General features: G+C 45.6%; 1 protein-coding gene across 6 annotated transcripts in view; it reads left to right on the top strand.

The window, feature by feature from the left end:
• The first annotated feature begins 6,007 nt into the window (after positions 1-6,007).
• Positions 6,008-20,481, top strand: part of Rgs8 (regulator of G protein signaling 8) — a 39,757-nt gene continuing 25,283 nt past the window's right edge. For 2 of the 6 annotated variants that reach the window (XM_058571380.1, XM_058571378.1), the window contains exons 1-2: positions 6,008-6,213; positions 17,183-17,256. In XM_058571380.1, the coding sequence (XP_058427363.1) occupies positions 6,106-6,213; positions 17,183-17,256 (182 nt within the window). In that variant the 5' untranslated portion in view covers positions 6,008-6,105. The other 4 variants (XM_058571381.1, XM_058571382.1, XM_046419561.2 and 1 more) reach the window with 4 other exon arrangements.

Raw genomic sequence — 20,481 nt, 5'->3', positions numbered from 1 at the left:
CCCTGGGCATGTTCATGTATATGTGGGTGTATATGTCTCCATAGCAACCGTTATGTGCCTAGGGGTGGACACAAGGTTAACTATGTGTTTGAGTGAAGAATTATGATTTATCCTGAAATCGTGTCTTGGAATTTTTGGAATTAAGATTATCTTTTATAAAATGATGATGAGAGCAGATAGGCATTTTTAAATGATCTTATTTGGAAAAATAAAAGGTTGATTATTCTGTGATTCCTGAGTAGGAACTAAAAAGAAATGTCACTAGGCGGTGATTCACACAGATCTGGATGTCACCGAAAGGCTACTTACTGTAGCATTGGAAGGATAAGAAAAGATGACTCCTCTCTAACAGTAGGCACTGCCTTTGGGGAAGACTAGATATTTGGGAAAAATGTATGGCTCAGAATTATCTCCCAAAGCTACTTTTATATCTATGTCTATATCTATATCCACACATATGTACACATATATATTTATTTATATTATATATATATATATATATTTATTTTAGTTGATGGACATAATACCTCCATTTTATTTATTTATTTATTTTATATGGTGCTGAGGAGTGAACCCAGTGCCTCATACTTGCCAGGCGAGCACTCTGCCACTGAGCCACAATCTAAATGGAATGTCATGATAGGTGAGAAAGTTAATACACACTATATTTAAGATAAAAAATAATCACTCTGAGGAAGAAAAGCATTGGCCAAAGTTTCAGAGGGCATGAACACAAATGAATTTTCTAATACAGCCCAGATTCCATTTACTTTCCTCTGTCAGTTTTGCTTTAATATCAGAAATGAGGTTGGGATGGGTACATTTAAAATGGCTGGTATTCAGGGACTGGAGCTCAACTTTGGGCTGCTCCATGACATATCGGTGAGCTTTTGCTGTGTAACAAAGCATGCTAAAACTTCATGCTAAAAAATTACATGAGTCATTTGGACCCGCCTTCTGGTTTGGGCAGGTTTAGCTAATCTTGGTTAGCCTCACTCAAGTGTCAACAGCCAGCTGCTGGATCGGCTGGTGGCTCTGTTATCTAGTGTGACCTCACTCACATCTGGCAGGTGACTGGCTGTTGGCTGGTACAATAGTGGTGACTGGATCACGTTTCTAACCGTCCAGTGAGCCACTGCAGGCTTCTTCAAGTGGAAGCTTGAGGATTCCAGGTGAAGCAAGAGGCAGCAAGCCTCAGTTTATACGTAAACTTTTCAAGCCTCCATTGTTATTGCCCACTGACCTCAGAGCGTCACGTGAGAGTACCCAAGGGCATGAGTACAGAGAATCGAGAACAAATTAAGGATAATGACATCAACGATTTACCATACCTGTTCATAATCGCATTACATCTTATCAGTCACTCTGCTTCTTTTGTCCTGTTGTAACAATTTACCTCAGAAAGGTCATGAGGAGAAATGGAGCACAGAATTACAGAAACTGAAAACAAATATGTAGATAACCTAGTCTAGCCCTGTCATTTTACAGAAGAAGGATGGAGGCCCCAGGAAGTAAAACAATTTGCTCACAGAGACAGAGCTAGGAACTGATACATATTTTAAACATCTGAGATGGTTAACATCTGATATATGATAGCATGCCGTAACAACCCATAATGTATGATAACATACTATGGTATACATAGCATACAGTGACATGCCATGACAGGTCATAACTTAAGATAAACAAATATACAATAACATACCATAAAAGATAAAATAACACAACATGACATAATATAAGATAGCATGTCATAGAAAGCCATAACATATAAATCACAACAACTGTAACATGCCATGACATAAAACATGACACACCATTACATGCCATAGTGTGACGTGACTCACCATGAGATGCCATACCCATGACAACATGTTAACACACTGCAAAGTAGCATAATATACCATAACAATGAAAATACTGTGGCATGCAACGACACACAAAAACACACCATGCCACAATATAGCTTAAGACACTATGTACATAACAGCATACCATTACATATGTCATAACACACCACATAATAGCATGCTATATTACATGATAACACACTATAACATGCCATAACAGAAACTAACACCCTTGTCATGTAAAAGATAGCATACTATAACATATGATAACAAACCATAATGTGTTGCAACATACCATTATACACACAACAGCCTGAATATTATCATAACAAATAACACACCACAAGAGGCCATGATGTACTGTCACCTACAATGATATTCACTATATATGGGAACATGTCAGACCATGCCATGTCATACTATACCATGCCATACTTCAACATACCATACACATGACAGCATACTAAAACACAAGATAACACACCACAACACGTAGTAGGTAATATGCTATCACGTACCACAGCATGTGATAATATACGTAATATATCCTAAGATGGCACAGTATAACACCCATAACATATTATCACATACCTAACATGCCATGGCATCAGGTAGCACAACATAATATGGCATTAAATGTGACAATATTTAATACCACAGTATGCCTTAACCTATGATAATGTATGTTTACATGACCTACTATAGCTTGCCAAAACATGCTGTAACGTGGCATCCTCAAAATTGGCTAAATAATCTAGAGAGATAAACATGTAAGTTAAGATATGCTTGAAATGAACTCAGAAACTCACTTGTAGGACATGCATGTGCATGTGTGTGTGGAGAGAGAGAGAGGGAGAGAGAGTGCACAAGAGGGGGAGAGAGACTACTTTTGGGGAGATATTCAGCCCTTACGTTTCACTGAAAGTCAGAGGCCATTTAATTTCTAATTTTGGTTCTCAAGAGTCCTGTATATCTCCATATTGTTATTAATATCCACCATCTTTTGCTTTCTGCTTCTGTCTAAATGCAGACATGCCCTTCCTAAAGCCAAGAATGGCCTGTCTTAGTTTTCTGTTGCTGCTGCAGCAGTTACTGCCTAGGCAGTGACTTCTCAATGGATGACACAGACTTAGCTTTCAGCCTGGAGGCTGGGCTGTTCCTTCCGGAAACTCAGGAAGGATCTACTTCTCGTTCTTTGGGTTGTTGAGCTGCATCCAGTGCCTATGATTGCAGGACGGTCTTCCTGGGTCCTTGGTGGACGTCACCTGAGCTGGTTCCCAGCGTCTGGTGGCCACTGTGTCCCTTGGCTCTCTTTCCTCCTCCGCTTCTCAGCCAGCCACCACAGGCGGAATGCCTCTCCTGCTGGGAATCTCGCTGGCTTTTCTTTTGGGTCTTATCTCTGACTTCCTCTTCCATTTTTAAGGATGTGTGTTGTTGGAGTGGGCCAGACAATCCAGGGTAACGTTCCCATCTTAGTCACATCTGCAAAGTCTCTTTTGCCATGTAAGGAACATGTCACAGTTTCCAGGAATTGGGATGTGGACATTTTTGAGGGCCATTAATCTGCTGACCACACCCTCTAACTGTGCCCCTGCTCCCCAAATCCTTTATACTCTGCCTCCTTCTTTGATTTTCCCTCCCTTCCTTTCCACTTCTCCCCTCATCCTCTCTCCCTTAAAAATAAAGGATTTTGGGGGGGCTGAGGGGGTGGGAGTGATTATCTACTGTGTGGATACTGGCAGTTTTGCCCTCAAATAGCTTACAATTGATTGGGAGATTCATTTCAATTAAAAAAAAAAACCCACACAAATATCTAACCTCTTTAATGTCTCCCTCTTAATACTTAAGTCTTCCCATCCTAGAAAAGGATCAATATTATAACAGAAAATTGGCAGTGAATTAATAAAGGGATTTACACAATAGTAGAAGGTCTCCAAACCTCACATCTACAGAAGACAGTATATAACAACTAGAAAACGCTTATTGTGAGTCTGTGTAAATGTACCACAGACGATAATTTGGTCTGCAATTTCTTCCTGTCTCTCTTTGCTAATGAAATGGTGGAATTTCTTGGCCAGGGATAGGTTTTTTTTTTTTTTTTTTTAAAGTGTCTGCTTTTTCAAACATGGATTTCTTTCTTCCTTATTTCTGCAGTTTTTTGGAGGATATTGGTCCAGTTGGTAGTTTCCGCAGGCAACAATTTCTCCTGCTTCACTCTCCAAAAACAGCTTAACCTTGATAGTGTTCTCCCTTCAAGCTAAGCCCTTTTCTGATCTAACTTCTCGATTCAGTTTATTCTAACAACCATCATGTCCTTGTACATGCTGGATACTTTATTTGGTGCTGGAGATAGAAAGATGAAAGAGTTCCTCTTCTTGAAAGCAAAATCCATTTTTATTGCTCTGACAGCTGATTTATCCTCTTAAATTTTGCTATTTGACCCCCTTTTTTTCCCATTCCTGTGAGCCAAACCTTCCCTATGCATTTGCTTAACATATACTTCTGTATGCTGAGATATTTCTTCCCTCAGCCTTTGGGCAGCCTGGCAGCACCCTGGGCTTCCTTGATTCTAGCATTCCAGATAGAAATTATTTTTGGCACGTGTCATGTTGTGAAAATCCAAGATGCAGTACTCTAAGCCTGTAGTTGTCAAGTGCAAATCTGAGCCCAGCAACGTTAGCATCACGGTGAGTCTTTTCGAAACGCAAATTCTCAGACCCTACCTTAGGCTGACGGGATTGGAATCTCTGAGGGGGTGGCCACCATTTGTGTTTTAACAGGCGAGGATTCTTATGCTGCGTGAGTTTGAGAATCTAAGTCAGTCCCAGTGCCTGGAGTTGAGGATGATTATCTTCATCTCCATTCTGGGTCACCTGACCTGGCGAGGAAGCCTTGGTTGCCTCTGCATCCCCCTCAGTTCTTTGCTATATTGACCTGACTTGGTTGAACTGGTGCAGTGTTTTGGGCAGTGACATGAGAGTCCAGGGAGGCAGCATCCTGCTGTAGCCATCCCTGAGAGGTCATCTCCTAGGTCAGCGCCAGGCAGATCTCTGGAGATGAGCCCGACTGAAGAGAACCAGCTTGTAGTGGGTTCCCTAGAAATCTGCAGCAGCCTCGTTCTGTTCTTTGCTCCCTCTGCATCCTGTCCCCTCCCTCCAGAGAAGGCCCTTCATGAGCTGTGTTAGATGAGAGTCCCCAGCTGCAGCTCCCTCTGGTCTTCTCGGGCTTCCACTGTTTGTTTATTTATTTCCTTGTCAGAATCTATCTCTGACTGTGGCTGTAAATAGAGCTGGTGACTCTCAGCCCTGGGCCTGGGCAAAAAACTTGCTGCATGCAGATTCTAGAATGGATGGCAAGGGTCATCCCTTGCACTGGAAAGTGACACCTGGCATGGGTCCAAACTGTCTAGAAGGTTCTGTTCCATCCAAATAGAATTTGACAGACAGGAGTGTCACCTGGCGCACTCTCTCCATCCCCTCCTGATCCTCTCTCTTGCTACCTGTTCTTGCCACCACAATGACTCCCCAGTCACAGGCTGGGCAGGTGGCAGAGCAGGTGCTCAGGCTTGCTCCAACAGAGGGTGAAAAATGACAGGGAATGTTTCCTGCAGGACACTCATCTGTATCTCATTTTTCCTCCTCTTTGAGAAAGTTGGAGCTGTGCTAGATGTAAATTTCTTGGCCATCCAAGTCTTAAGTCAAAGTGGCTTTGGTGGGTCCAGGAGGCAGAGAAAACCACGAAGCCAGGCGAGGAATGTGGGGCTTTGTCTTTTCCTCATTTCCATCTCATAAAGCAGACGCTCTGCCCTGGTCTGATTTTGAGCAAAAGCAGGTCACCATTTCTCCCCCATGCCGGTTACCCTGCCTCGCCTCCTTGTGCCCCAGGTGATCTCTGGCCCCCACCTCTGTCGTCTGCCACCCCCTTTCGCTCTGCCTCTCACTGAATGCCAGAGAGCCCCTGGCCCCTTGGAGGAAGCTGCCCGTGAGCGAGCTGTCAGCAGGAGAGCCACACAGGCAGTGCCATCCTGCTGGAGCCTGCGGTCCTCCCCCGACTGCGTGGCAGTGCGCATCATCTGTCAGAGTGCCCCCTCCCCTCCCTCCCCTCCCTCCCCTCCCCACCCCTTCCCTGCCGCTCGCTCACTCTTCCCTTTTCATGAGATGCAAAGCCTGGCGAGAAGAGCCAGTCGGAGCAGCATGTTGGAGCAGCTCTTCTAGGGGGCTGTGGGGCAGCAGGCCATCCTCTGCCACCCTCTCCCATGTCCCAGGAAGTGACCGACTCTGTCACTCAGGGCCTCATCGAGGCATGCCCAGCTGGGGCCCACACCAGCCACATCTTCCCAGCTGTGCTGCCCACCACCAGACAGGTAAGAGAGCAGCTGCTCCCAGCAGGGCCTGGTGGGTCCCTGAGCAGTCCGTGAGCCAGGAGGTGCAGGATACCTGGGAGCACCAGAGGCACTGTTCCCCTGACACGGTCCCAATTTATCCCTCAATAGGGATCTTCCAGGCTGGTAAGCCTGGCACTCGTGTCCAGAGCAAGGGAGCAGGAATATGTTTTCTTCCTAGTAGTTGGTGCTAAGCTGCAAGCTCTTTAAAAAATTTTTTTTTTTCCTATTCTCCTCAACTCCAACTCCTTGGTCCCCTGAAACTTGCTTTCTGGTTGAAAGGAATCCTATTTCTACTCTTAGGGGGCTCTGAAAAGTATTGTAGGCTGATATCTGGACTGTGACTGGGTCTCCTTATTTTCAGTTTCATTCATGTTCTTTTCTGTTGTTTTGAACGGGTCCCCTGCACAACAGCCTGCTGCACACAGCATCTGTCTCCCGTCAGCGTGCAGGTCTCCAGTGCTCCCGGTGACTAACACTAATGACACATTCCAGTGCAGAGGGACTCACAATCACAATGAGCTGGAGGGAGATTAAAATATATCAGAGGTCACCAATTTCTAAGGAGCAGGTTGGGGGCAAAGTTACTACCTCCAGAAGGCGACGGGTCCCTGGCATGTCTAGATAGTGATTTCTTTTGGAATGTGGAGGAGAGGGGTGGCTCTTGCTTTTGTTAGGACTACTCCACAGAAAACCACTATTTGACCATGAACTGAAAACCTGGCTTTAAGGTACTCATAGGTTCTAGCCTTGGGGTGCTTCCCTTCTGCTGAAATAATGAAGGAAAGCTTAACCCATTCCTCAATCTGGGTTAATTTTGGATCACTCGTTCCTATAGATTTAGGGAACTTCAAGGTTTTCCGAGGATGGAGGAAGGGATTGGAAGTGAGAGTGAGATAACCATATTTGAGAGGTCATATCAGTGCAGGGGAAAGTTAGACACTCTGAACACGCACAGCGGTGTTATGCTGGGAATGATAGCAATCCTTCCAGTAATGTGGCTGTTATTAATTGTTTGCTCTGTGCTCATCCTTACAGTAGGTTTCCTGGAAGAAGCGTGTGTTAGGGCTGGATGGGCCGGTGGGAGTAGAGTGTAATATGGCCTGCATCTCACCACGGTCAAGTTGATCAAGATGAGCTGCCCCTGGGTATAAGATCCCTTTAGCTTTTTCTTTCTTCTTCTTCTTCTTTGTTTTAATTTCCTTTAGTTCCTAACATAAAAGGGGCCTGGAAACTTGCTCATATTCTCTGTCTGGTTGAATTAAACCTGCTAATGAGGCTGTGGTCTTTCTCCCAGAGGTCAGTGAACTCTGACCTGGAGAACGTAGTTCTTTAGGCACAATAGCATGTCACAAATGCCAGGTACTCCCAGGGGACTAAGTGAGAGTGTGGATGGATGGCTGAGCCAAATCCATTATCCTTGCATTAAGAAAACCCCTCCAAGTGTGAATCTCGGTGATGGGTCAGCATAGCAGCAGCAGCAGCAACAGCAATAAACACTCAGAGATGCTGGTGGGGTAGAAAAAGCACTGGAGGTCTTGGGTTCGAGACTTCCTAGGACCTTTCATTGAATTACCCGGGACCCTTCACTTAGGATCACTGAGCAGCTTCACTTTGGTCATCTGGAAAATGAGAGCAATTACAATGTCCCACTTCCTTGCAAAGTTTTTTGTGAGGTTCAACAAAAGGAGCAATAACAGCCGCCCATGGTCAGGATGTGCTTTCTGGGCACTTTCCCTACGTTATGTTGTTGAATCCTCCCAACTTCCTGAAATAAACTGAGGCTCAAGGAGGCTAAAATTCTTGATCACATTCAGCAGAAGTGAAAGCAGTTTATAAGTTGTGGCTGAGCCATGCAAACATAACCCTGATTTTACATGGTGACTTTTTGGCATGGAACATTTATTCTGTCAATTCCATCCCAGGTACTGTGTTTCGTGCTCTCTCATTTCCTCTTTGTCTGAATACCTACATCTCTAGGTGCTGGCGATGCTCCTTTGCTTCCCCTCTGTGACTTGTAGATCAGGATATCCCACCGTCCAGGAATATCAGCATTCTCCCCAGGACCTTGGTCAGTGTTCTCCGCATGCAGTTTCCGAAAGGCTTTTGAATTCTTCAATTACAGGTCCTCTGCAGAAGAGGGTCTCAGAGAAGCTGAGTGGCTTAAGTTAGATTCCTACCAGGGCCTTGTCTGTCAAGGAAAAGTGTCAGGGAGAATTTGCTCAGCATCTCTGTGCATCAGAGAGCACCCACACAGCCCTCGTCCCTCCTCCCGCCCCCAGTGCAGACGTTCAAGTGCAACCGGCACATGCCCGAAAGCAAGGCGTCTCACTGAGAGCTCTCATTTCCCAGAGGGCTCTGTGAATTTAGGAGCAGATTCCAGCGGGAGACTGTCCCCAGGGTCCCCGTCTGTGCAGCACTATTTCCTGCTGCCATTGCCGCAGTTAAACCCCATTCTTGGGTCGGATGGCTGTGGATTTTCCTGAGTTAGGCGGCTGGCTAGAATGAGCTGGAAGGACATGAAAGCCGTCGCCTGAAGTCATTAAAAATGGAGGATTAGAAAGAGCTTATTTTATATTCAGAGGAGGGGGAGAGTGCTGAAGCCGCTTTCTGCCCACAGCTGTGGACCCTGATGGCTAATGGTAAAGCTTTTGTTACTGCCTAAGACGGGAAGAGATTGATAACCAGCACCCTGGCACTGAGAGAGAGGGAGAGGGAGCCACATTTCAGTTGTGCTAGTGCCTCCCCCTTATATCTCAGCCCCAAGGCTTTGAAGCCAGGTTCTCCTGCTTCCCCATGCCCAGCCTCACTGCCCTCCCCCACTGCCCTCCCCCACTGCGGCCTCCACCTCCACTCCCTTTTGGGGTTGGGTTTCTGCCCTCTCTGATTCTGAGGCTCTCCATGTGGACTTCATGTTTTCATAAGGCTGAATGATTTGCAACCCATATTTGCTTCTCTGTCTCTGTGAATTTTTACACAGTGATACTGGAAGTTGGTATGGCCTTAGTGATTCTGATTTCAGAGTTGAGAAAGCAAGGTCCTAAGTTAAGGTGAGCCTATCAGGAAGGGGCAGTGTTGGAGCCTGAGCCTGAGCTGTCCACCCTGGAGGTGGTGCCATTTCTATGACACCCAAGCTGCCCTGCTGGGCCAGCCTTCTGCTTCAAACCCAAACTTAGTCTCACTTGTTTACAGTGACCGATTCTGGTCAGTTCAGCAAGCACTTATGGATTATCTCCAAGTGTCTGACACTCTGCTAAGATTTGGAGATGCAGAGATGAAGAATACAGACTTGACCCGTGTATGGAATGTACGTAACGCACCCCTGCCTGGAATATTACTTGACACATAGAGAGGCTTAAATGTGAGTTGAACGAATGAGTTGACTTCCTGTGCCCTTGATGAACTTATGGTTGGGTTAGGAAAAGACAATTGTGGGCATCTACCTGTGCCAGGTGTTGAGGTAGAGTGGTATTCGAGGAGCCACAGGTACACAGAGGGCCCATTCCACACTGGGGTGTTCTGGGGAGGTTCCTTGGAGGAGAGGTCTTTAAGCGCAGCGTGAGGGACCTGTAGGCGTTCATCACGTCAAGGGCATTCTAGGCAGAGGGAACGGAGTAAAGGAGCCCTGTGAGATGTGCCTAAGACTGTATACAATGTGGAGTTTTGGAGTCTGAAGCCCAAGCCAGTGGAAGGGTGGGTGACTCTCAAGGGAGGCAGGACCTAGACCTCAGGCAGTTTATGTATCAGGATCTTTATTAAGCTTGAACTTCATGCTTAGGCTAGGGGGCCTTACAGGGTGTCAGAACACAGTCATATTTGATATTTAAACTAGTGATTATGGCTGCAGAATGGAACTAAATTTAAGGACATAGGCTGGATCACAGAGACCAGATACTGTGAGGACATGAGCCAGACACCCTGAATCAGCACCATGAGGACATGAACCAGGACAGTGGTAGTGAGGAGGCAGGGGAAGAGACAGATTTGAACGTTGTGAAAGAGAGGCAATTAGCATGGTTTGGTTGTTGGTGAAGGATAGGAGATTGGAGAAAAGAAGTCGCTTCTAATTACTTCTCTATTTCTGGCATGAATTACTCAGCGGATGGTGGTATCAGAAACTGATAACGGCAATTTCAGTGGAAGCCACTTCTGTGTTTGTGTTTGTGTGGGGGAGAGGAGGGGTGGGAGGAGACAGCAGATAATATGGGTAAGGGAAAGAAGGGTTATGAACGATATGCTTACTTTTTAGAAACATATTTGCATCCGCAGTGCCTGTGGGATACCTGAGGAGTAGGTTCAGTGACCCAGTCTGTAGGAGTCTGTGTGATTGGGAGAGAGAACAGAGATGGAGATGTGGTCAGTAAACTCAGTGTGGTTGGTCTATGAGCCGGGGTGAGCTCGCCCAGGAAGCTTGACAGGGGAGAAGAGCAGGAAACCCAGGTTAGAGACAGGGAAATGCCAGCATTCATGGGGTGGCAGAGCCAGCTAAAGAGCCAAGGGGAAAGACAGTCATTAGATCAGAAAGTGTTTGAATTTTCCTGATTGTTTCATCAATTTTTTATAGTTTTTGATTTGAATTAGGATCCAACATAAAGTCCATGCATTTGGTTGATTTCTTTTTTTAAACAGTGATGAACATTGTCTGAGAGACAGCATGGTGTAATCCTGTGTCTCTCAATTCTGTGTCATCTTCCTCCATGTGGCTATACCATTTATTTTTAGGAGCTCTAAGGAACAATTGTAAGCTTAGGTATCAAAGTCCCCAAAGTTTAACTTTAAAATTCCTTTCCAGACACACTTAGAAGGGAAAGTACAAAGATAGTGAAAAAAGAAAAAAGGATAGAAAGAAGAAAAACCTACAGTGAGTGGTCAGGAGACAGATGAAGGCCCAAGAGGAATAAAAGGAAATGAGAAAGGTAACAAAAACTTGTGTGACCCCATCCACTGGGACGCTTGGAAATTCTCATAAATGTCTTACTCATTTCTGTATCACCCCAGTGAGCAAGTGGGAAAAAAAATGAATCTTTAAATAATAATATTCTACTTCTATAGAACTTTTTTCTCAAACAGCTTATAAAGTAGCTGAACAGGCATCAAATAAGAAATTGCTCTATGTAAAGTAGGGAAGTAGTAGGAATTCTGATGCCCTTTTGCAGATGGTAAAATTTAATTGATAGGGCTGGGGTTGTTGCTCAGTGGTAAAGCACTTGCCTCATTTGTGTGAGGCACTGGGTTCAATCCCCAGCACCACATAAAAAAAATAAACAAATAAATAAAATAAAGGCATTGTGTCCATCTACAACTAAAAAATGTTTAAAAATATATAACTGATAAGGCTAATAATATTTTAGGTGCCCTAAGGAACAATTGTAAGCCTAGTTATCAAAACTGGTGAAGATGGTTCACATTTAAGAGTCACCTGCCACTTGCCAAACATGGTGGTAAATGCCCTATTACATCATCTAGTGCAATCCAGATAACAAGCCTATGACATTAGTACAGTTATTGTCTCTTTACCTATGATGAAAATGATACAGAGAACAAGTAACCTGCCTGCTGTTACAGACCTGAAAACTTTGGATCTGAGAATAAAACTTGGGGCTATCAAAGCCACTGGACTTTTTTCCTTAGATCTGTCCCCCGTCACCTACATCAGCAATCTTTCTTGTGCATATATTTGCTCATTGGCAAAATTCCACTTAAAAGGCCATCTCCAAATATAATAATAAAGAACTTTGTTCTGGAATTTACAAAGCATTTCCCACATAATTTCCCATTTTTTTTCTTATATTCACCCTGAAAAATAGACAGGGCAGGTGTATTAATTTGTATTTTGCAGATAAGAAAAGTGAAGTTCAAAGCTTTTGTCTTGTTAGCTGGTGATCATAAAGCTAATAAGGATGACTCGTGTCACAGAGCTAGTTAATGACAGAACCAAAGACATCTTCTTGTGATTTCAAATCCTGTGTTTCTCTGGTTTTCTTTGCAAACCTCCTGGGCTCCCAGCTTTAGTTGCTGACCTCTCTCTCCGTCCCTTCTGATGTTCCTTATGAGGAGTTGAGGAGGGTTATTACAAATTAAATATCTGGATGCTCGAACTGATGAACAGGAAATGAGGCTGCGAATGCTCAGAGGAATGAAACTGAGATGCATTTTTTTTAAAGTAGAATTTTGGGCCAAGTGGCCTCTTTCTGTCCTGCCCTTCCCTGTGTCCTTCCAGTCTCCATGGAAACCCCAAATCAATGCAGCATATGTTGATCCATGTTGCTACTGTTACCAGGAAGCTACAAAGTGGAAATTGCTTTTAAAAGATTTGCGGAAGAGCTTGAGCATCTGACCAGAATTCAAATCTAATATCTAAATGACTGTTTTATTAAAAGCTTTTAATGTGGTCCTATTCTAGGTGGTATGTTGATTAAATAAACACACAGGAGGCATTTGGCAATAAACCTCCTCTTCTACAAGCCCCAGCTTTTTAAAATATTATATTGCAGGCTTTAATTCTCTTTATCTTCAATTTAATTACATTTTCATGGCCTGTGTGGCAATGCCAGGTGCTCCTTTTGCTCTTGATTAATTCCACCCTGCCCTGACTAGGCTGTTGGGATAGTTTACAAAAGCCTTCTGTACCTGTACTGCTGCCCCTGAATTCCATTAGCATTCTGTTGACTTCAATACTGACCAGGATGTGCAGAAGTCTAACTCGTTTCTGCTATAAGGAATGCCTGGTGATTTTTTCAGATTTTTTTTTTTCATGAACACAAAATCAAATTCGGCAGACTTATTAAACACCTGCTCCATCTGAGGCAATGAGGATTGATAGCATGGAGTCTGTCTTTTTGGAGTGAATAGTCAGTTGGGAGGATCAGAAACTATCCATCAAAAGGGTCAACGAAGACGGATGGGGGCTATTGGAATCATTCAGCAAGTTGGTGGCACTGGTATGAAGGGGCTCCTCCTGTTTGAAAGAGTTCTGAAAAAGCTTGGGAAGGGAAGTTTTAGTTTACAGATGATGGGTTTAGAAAAGGACTGGGAGTTACCGGGCAGATGGAGGGTGGGGACATTCTGAGCAGAGGGAGCTGCAGAGAAAATCAGGTGCATGGGTGCATATGTGTGTGTGTGTGAGAACAATGAGATATAAAGCTGGATGGGTAAACAGGACCAACTATTGTTAGGCACAGCATGGAACTGCAATGGAACCTACACAGATTATTATAGAGATGATCTGCTTTATGGTGCCTGTTCAGTGGGTAACTGATGGTTGTGCGGTGTGTGAGGTTTGTGGCTGGCTGGGGAAGGAATGGGCAGGGAGATCCAACTTGTAAAGGGGAGGATGCACACTGTATTATGAGCTGCATAACCTCTGACTGCAGGGCCCATGGATGGGAGGGACTGAAGTTAGGAAGTATTTCAAATATATAATGAAGAGATGTTAAAAACAATTCAACCAGAGGAACGGAGAAAAAGAATTCAGAAATATTTGTACGTCTAACCCCAAGGGACTTGAGTAAAGTGATGTCGGGAACAAGCAGAGAGTCCTGCAGGAATGGGGGATTGGGAGAAGAGGGGTGGTTCTTCCCCATACAGTGGCGCCTGCGGGTCTGGGGCATGAGGAGCTGTCCAGCACATCTCTGGATGAACAGCCTGGAGCTCCCTAGAAGTAGGACTGAAGACCTGAGGAGCAGAAGTGTGCACCTGGAGCGGGCAGGTTTCCCAAGAGGAGTGCTGTAGAAATAGCAAGAGCAGAGGGGTGCAGGGCAGCCGGAGGAATCAGAGTGGGGCTTGTCTTCAGGTTTCTGGGAAAAATCAGGAATCGCGGCCAGTTGGGATGTCCTGTGCCATCTTCAGCTAGTAAGCCAGAAGCAGCATCCAGAAAAGAATGGAGAACTTGACCTTTCTGGCCAGGGCTGTAAGCCTGGGGGCTGCAGAGGACAAATGGATGTGCTCCAACCTCCTGGCACTCAAACTCACCAGTCTTTCCCTGTCTCCTTCCTTCAGGGAAGAAGACCATGTTAGAGGACTTAACCTTAGGTTCAGCCTGATGATATCCCCCTGGAATTCCTTATGCACCATCTCTTTGGAATATTACGTTAGAGTTCTGTAAGAAGGTACCTGGACTAGGTCTGTATTTCTCAAACTGGGGTGCTTTGGAGTTCCCTAGTGTTTAAATGTTTGGGCTGGTTTTCATTTTCTCTCCTTCTTCCTGTTCTACATATCCACACACTCTCGTCTCTCTGCTCTTTCTAAGCTCATTCTTTTCTTCAATGTGGTTTATTGACTTCCTGTGACTATATTATTTCTCTAAAGGCTAATTGAGGATTCTGATGGCTGGTTAATATTGATCAGCTTCCACTTGAGACTTGAGCCCATCTGCAGCCCTGCCCTCTCTCCCCAATCCCTTTCCATCCTGGATATCAGACTTGGCAGCGGGAGACTAGGAGGGGGTTTTCATGATGCCATCTTTGTGTTAAAGTGACGGGCACAGCAGCACTGAGTTTGACATCAGACCTCCGCTCTGCCACTTATAAATGACTTGTCTCTGTTTTCCTACCTGTAAAAGGGGCTGATAAAGATGCTGACCTTGAAAATTGTTGTGAGAATCAAATAACTCAAGGACCAACTATTGTCAGGCACAGTGTGGAACTGCAATGGAACCTGCACAGATTATTGTACAGGTGATCTGCTTTATGGTACCTGTTTAGTGGGTAACTGACGGTTGTGCAGTGTATGAGGTTTGGGAATCACATTGTCTGGCCCATACTAAATGCTTATTAAACTTGAACTATGCACATTAAATATTAGCTCTGTGAATTTACCTTATGTTTTAAATATATCCTAGTCTAGGGATGTGCTTATCCATGGGCTTTTATTTATCAGTGTATTTGTGTATCAGTTTCCTTACATACACTGTGCCGAAAAAATGCCCAGAAGTGAAGGATTCTCTTTCTGCTTAAGTTCTAAATTCCAGCTAGCATCAGGGTTCAAGACAGGAGTTACAAGGAATGGAAAACTTTTGCATCTTGTTTTGTAGCACAAAATTTCCTTGGCCTTATCAAGAAGCACTGTGGCCATTTTCAGAGAGAGACAATGAGTCACTATGGAGCTAGCATCAGAATTTTTATTTCATCCTATCATCAGGCAATGAATAGTTGCGGCAGAATCATTCACTGTCAGAATATAGGTTCAGCACCAATAGATCTGCCCAGAAAGACTGGGTTGTGGCATGACGTAGGAGAAAAAGCTCTGCTGTTAGAGTCACAAGACACAAATTCCTTGTGCTGCCTCTTATGCATTGCGTTGCTTTGAAAAGAGCCACTTTACAATTATTAGCCTCAGTTTTTTTCATCTGTAACTTGGGAATAATAACACCCTCTCTGACCATGGCATGTGATTGATGAGTGTCAGTATGTGTCCTTTATGCACTGTAAGAGATTAAGCAAATGGAATCTATTACCTTTATTATAAAACCATTACTTTCTGTAGAGATTTCTGTTACCTGCTGGGTTTCAGAAATGACTTGCAGCTAGTCTAGGTGTACTTGGAACTGGTCGATTCCTGGGGGAAAATGAAGACTCAGCCTTAGAAACCCAGAATGTAATGAACAGAAGGCAAGCTTTATCCCAGAGCAGTGGTTTGCAAACTTCAGCCTGCATCAGAATCACCTGGAAGGCTGAGCACGGTCCCCAGAGTTTCTGATGCTGTGGGTCTGGGTGGGGCCTGAGAACTGGCATGTCCCACACATTCCCAGATGCTGCTGAGACTGCCCGTCTGGGCACCAGTCTTTGAGAACCACTGTACGGGGGCAAGCAGGAAGGCTTCCTTGTGGAACAGAAGCAGGCAGTGTGAAAATCCAGGTGGGTAAGGAGGCTTGGGAGAAAAACTGGAAAAGAGACAGAAAATAGGGAAGATGTGTGCAGATAGGGCAGAACAAAGAGAAAAGTCGCACTCCATCACAAATGCAAGTAGGGGAAGTTGCTAGGTGATGGATGAGGGAGAGAGGTGAGTTTCTTCTGTAGGAAAAACCAGGTGAGAGGCAGGAGCACAGGGTTGGAAATATGCACGTTTGGGGAGGCGGAGGAGGTGGAAATTTCTCATTAAGAAGTGGGGAGCCGTTGGTTGGCACTGGTGGGGGGTGGGAGTGGAAATGGGCTGGGGGAGAGGTGCCTCTGTAGAGTAAGGGGACAGATGAGATGTGGCAGAGAGGGGTAATTTCAGGGCTGTGTGGTTTGGCTTGGTAGTGCAGCACAATAGAAACTGGGAGAAAGGGGGTGGAATTTAGATGTGTGACCTGCCCCGTAGCTTTCTTGCTCTCTGCATTTATCACATCACATCACACCCAGCAAGACAGCCCCCCTCCTCCTGGCTCATTAGGAGATTTGATTCGGCTTGGCTCCTGCTGTCAGCAGCTGTCTGGGGCAAGATCTTTATGCTCCCTGCTCCCTGTGCAGCAACGAGCCTTCAACCAGCAGCAGAGCTCATTAGAAGAGGGTCCTCTGGACACTTGATTTTCAGCTCTTTGGTGGCCCGAAAGAGTTAATACCTACTCTTCGCTGGGTGCAGAGAGGCGGCTGTGGGCTATGGAGACTTCTCCCTGAGCTGCAGCCAGAGGAGCTGCAGGTTAGTGAGGCTGAGGAGGAAGGTGCGGGAAACGTGCCAGGTCAGCTCTGCTCAGGGGCACCTCTTGCATCCTGCCAATGAGGATGGGCGTGCAGACCGTGCCCGGGAGCCGAGCTGCCGCCTGCTGGGTGTAGGCTGCTTCAGTGTTTACTGGATGTGACAAGCAGAGAGAAGAGCTTTCAGCAGGGCCGCTTGCTGCCTGGCTCAAGTGGTGGGAGGTGTGTTGTGCACGCATGCCTGTGTATGTATGTGTGCGCGAGCTTGTGTCCATGCAAACATGCCCTTCTCCTGCCAAGGACTTCACTGCTAAAAGCAAGCTCTACTCTTTCCTCAGAGCTCCTTAACCCACAGCCTCTCTCATCATCCAGTTGGTAAAGACCTGCAGGCCATGAGGACTGGTCAACGACAGTGAGTATTGCTTTTGCTTTTCTCTTTCCTCCCTGGGGTGTCCGTGTGCACCGATTGCATTATCCATATTTAATTAACCTGCCTCTTCATGCATATTGATTGCTTTCTCCCAGTTGAGTCTCTTAGTTTCTCTCCCCTTCTTTTAACCTGTTTTTTTCCTTGAGTATCCTTTTTTCCATTATGTCCCATCCTGTCTGCCCCAGAGTCACCTGTGAGGTGGTGTTCACTTACCAGAGCATACTCGCCTATGGGTGCAATCACATCTTTGAACTTCCTGGGCTCTGGGCAACCCCTTGATTCCACCCTCCACCCCCCAAAAGTCTAGGACCAATTGGGATAAGAGCCCCAAGGTGTCGAAATGGTCAAAGCAGCTGGGTTGGAGTATATTCCTAGTTCTCATTTAATGGAATTCAAGGTTGAGCTCATCAAAGGATCAGTGGGGGTGGGGGGGCGGGGCTGAGGGGCAATTTGGGCAGAGCTGGATTTGGAAGACAGAGAGACAGGTGTCTGAACAGCATGGGCAAACCAGTGTGGGCTGGCAGTGAGGATGGGAGGACGACCAGGCAGGAACAGAGGTTGAGTGGTCTCCTGCCCTAAATGACCTTGCCTGTCATATGTGGGTAGTAGTCTCTGGTTGCGCTCAGCTCCAGGATAATGGAGGCCACCGGCAGGGGCTTCCCCAACTCCTGGGGGAGAATCCCATAAGCAAGGTGCCCCAAGAATGATTTGTAGGGGCCCTTACCATTGTAAAGGGCTTTGATTTCCTGACTTCTGGGCAAGCAGGTGTAAGCCCAGTTTGGACAATGATTGGGGGAAGTATTTCTAGTGTTGGGGAACACAATTTCTATGGGGATGAGTCTTTGCATAAAACCTAATTTTTTCCTCTTTTAGTTTTAGCAAAGCATTCTTTTTAAATTTGTTAATTATAGTATTATTAGGGGAGCAATTTAAAAAAAGTATTTGTGAAATGTTCAGGGTAATACCAAAATAATTTAAATGGCGTAGCTCACATAGGAGCCTTATCTATCTAAATTAGGTTTCTTTGAAAATGGATTCTATGTTTGGTGTCAGAGTTCCCCAGGGGAACCCTTTATGGATAGGCTGCTCTCTTCACGTGTTCCTTCCTATCAGTTCTCTTCTGTGGGAACAAAGGGCCTGAAGTATTGAGAATGGGACCCTCAGGAGAGAGACTATAACTAGTCAATCAGCCTTCCACCTCAGTATCCTCTTCTCCCCGCCCCCTGTCCTCCCTCCTCGGGTCAAGAGTAGGCCAGTCCTCAGGCTGAGGAAGGTCACGCAACCTCCATATGGGCCTGAAAGAGTGACTTGCATATTCATTTCTTCAGGCTGAGCCTGTCATCCCTGTAAAGGAGCGAGCAGGGTCCCTGAGAGGGCTCCCTTGGAGTTGCTCCAACCTCCCTCCTGCTCCCATCTCCCAAGCCTTAACACACTCCCACCTGGGACAGAGCAGCAGCCAACCACATTATTCTGGAGCAAGGGCTGCCCCCCTCCCCCTCCCTTCCTGGCTGGTCACTTGGGCCCCACTCTAGTAAGAGAAAGAGAACAGTGATTTTTGGTTTGTCAGGCCCGTGTCTCCCTGGAGGCACGTGTCCCACTTTCTGTTGATGGCCAGTGGTTGGGGAGGTAGGGACTTCCTACCAGTGGTCAACGGAGTAAAGCCACCCAACCATTTGTTCTTGTCCATCCTTGGTTGGTCACCCCTGCTAAGGACAAGTAGGCATTTGTGGGAGCTGGGGTGTGGGGAGGTGCTCCATTAGTGGATAGTCCTCTGAAGGAAATGTGTAGTCAGATGAGAGAGGGTGGCCCCTCTTACAGCAGATTCTTTGATTTTAGGTGAGAGGACGTGAAAGGGTAAATCCCTGACCCCCGCAGTCTTATTTGCTGCCCCGACGTCCCAGCAAACCAGCCCAAGGGTTAACCGTAAGCGGATGCCTGTATGGCTGCCTTACTGATGCCACGCAGGTAATGGATCCATGACCTTTCTTGTCCCTGTCCTCTCCTCTTTTCTCCACTTTCCCACCTCCCCTGCTGTGCGAGCCTGGCCCAAGCCTTAAGCCCCTGGGTGGTCCACTTGCCTCTGTCCCCCAGGCCTCTGTGTGGACTGAGCTGCTCTTGCCTGTGTGCTTCTTGCAAAGCTGGGGTTTTGCAAGCAGAACTTGCCTTAGCTCCACTCTCCCGCTGACTGGTAGGACCTCTTGGCTGTGACTGGTGGGGTGGAGCAAGGGACTGTGCATGAGCTTGTATGGAACCATTTAAGACCTCTGTAATTTCCTGGGGTGGAAGACGGGGGAAAGTCTAACTTTTTATTTTTTAATATATATTTTTTTATTTATTAGTACTGGGGATTGATCCCAGGGATGATCTACCACTGAGCTACATCCCCAGCCCTTTTTATTTTTTATTTTGAGACAGGGTTTGTCTAAATTGCTCAGGGCCTTGCTAAGTTGTTAAGACTGGCCTTGAACTTGGGATCCTCCTGTCTCAGTCTCTTGAGTCTCTGGAATTACAGGCCTGTGCCACCATGACCTGTTTTTCTTCTTCTTCTTTTTTAAGTAACTTAAAATTTTACCTTTGTTTCTCCCATTATTTGAGCTCTAACTAACTTATTAAAAGATTACAACTTGGGTCTCAGCTAGAAAAGTGGAAAATAAAAAAAACATTTTGCCCCAAAGAATATTTAAAAAATTTTTTTAGTTATAGATGGACCCAATACCTTTATTTTATTTATTTTTATATTATTTGTTTATTTTTATGCGGTGCCGAGGATTGAACCCAGTGCCTCATACATGCTAGGCAAGCACTCTGCCACTGAGTTACAGCCCCAGCCCTATTTTATGTATTTTTATGTGGTGCTGAGGATCAAACCCAGTGCCTCACGAGTGTTAGGTGAGCTCTCTACCACTGAACCACAACCCCAGCCCCGAAAGAATATATTTTGTTGAAGACTTTTTCCAGTGGTTTGGGAGAGTCACGTTGTCTTGGTAACAAGTAGCCCCCCCTCACATTGGCCCATGCTAAGCCTTCTTAAATGGCTTGTGTGAATTTGCCACTTTTTGAGAGTCCATTAATTGCCCTTCGGGGGCAGTACCTGACTGTTTTATGACTAATGATCCCCAGGCCATTGGGACGAACTGCCTGGCTGGAAGTCGAGTTTCGTCTTGGTACAGCATGAGTGGGACCTTTAACTTGAATTCACAGAACTGG

This window comes from Marmota monax, unplaced genomic scaffold (assembly GCF_021218885.2).
Source record: "Marmota monax isolate L192 unplaced genomic scaffold, Marmota_monax_Labrador192_F-V1.1 WCK01_AAM20220418_F8-fsc00209, whole genome shotgun sequence".
Lineage (NCBI taxonomy): Eukaryota > Metazoa > Chordata > Mammalia > Rodentia > Sciuridae > Marmota > Marmota monax.
This window is presented reverse-complemented; position numbering and strand designations above follow the sequence as displayed.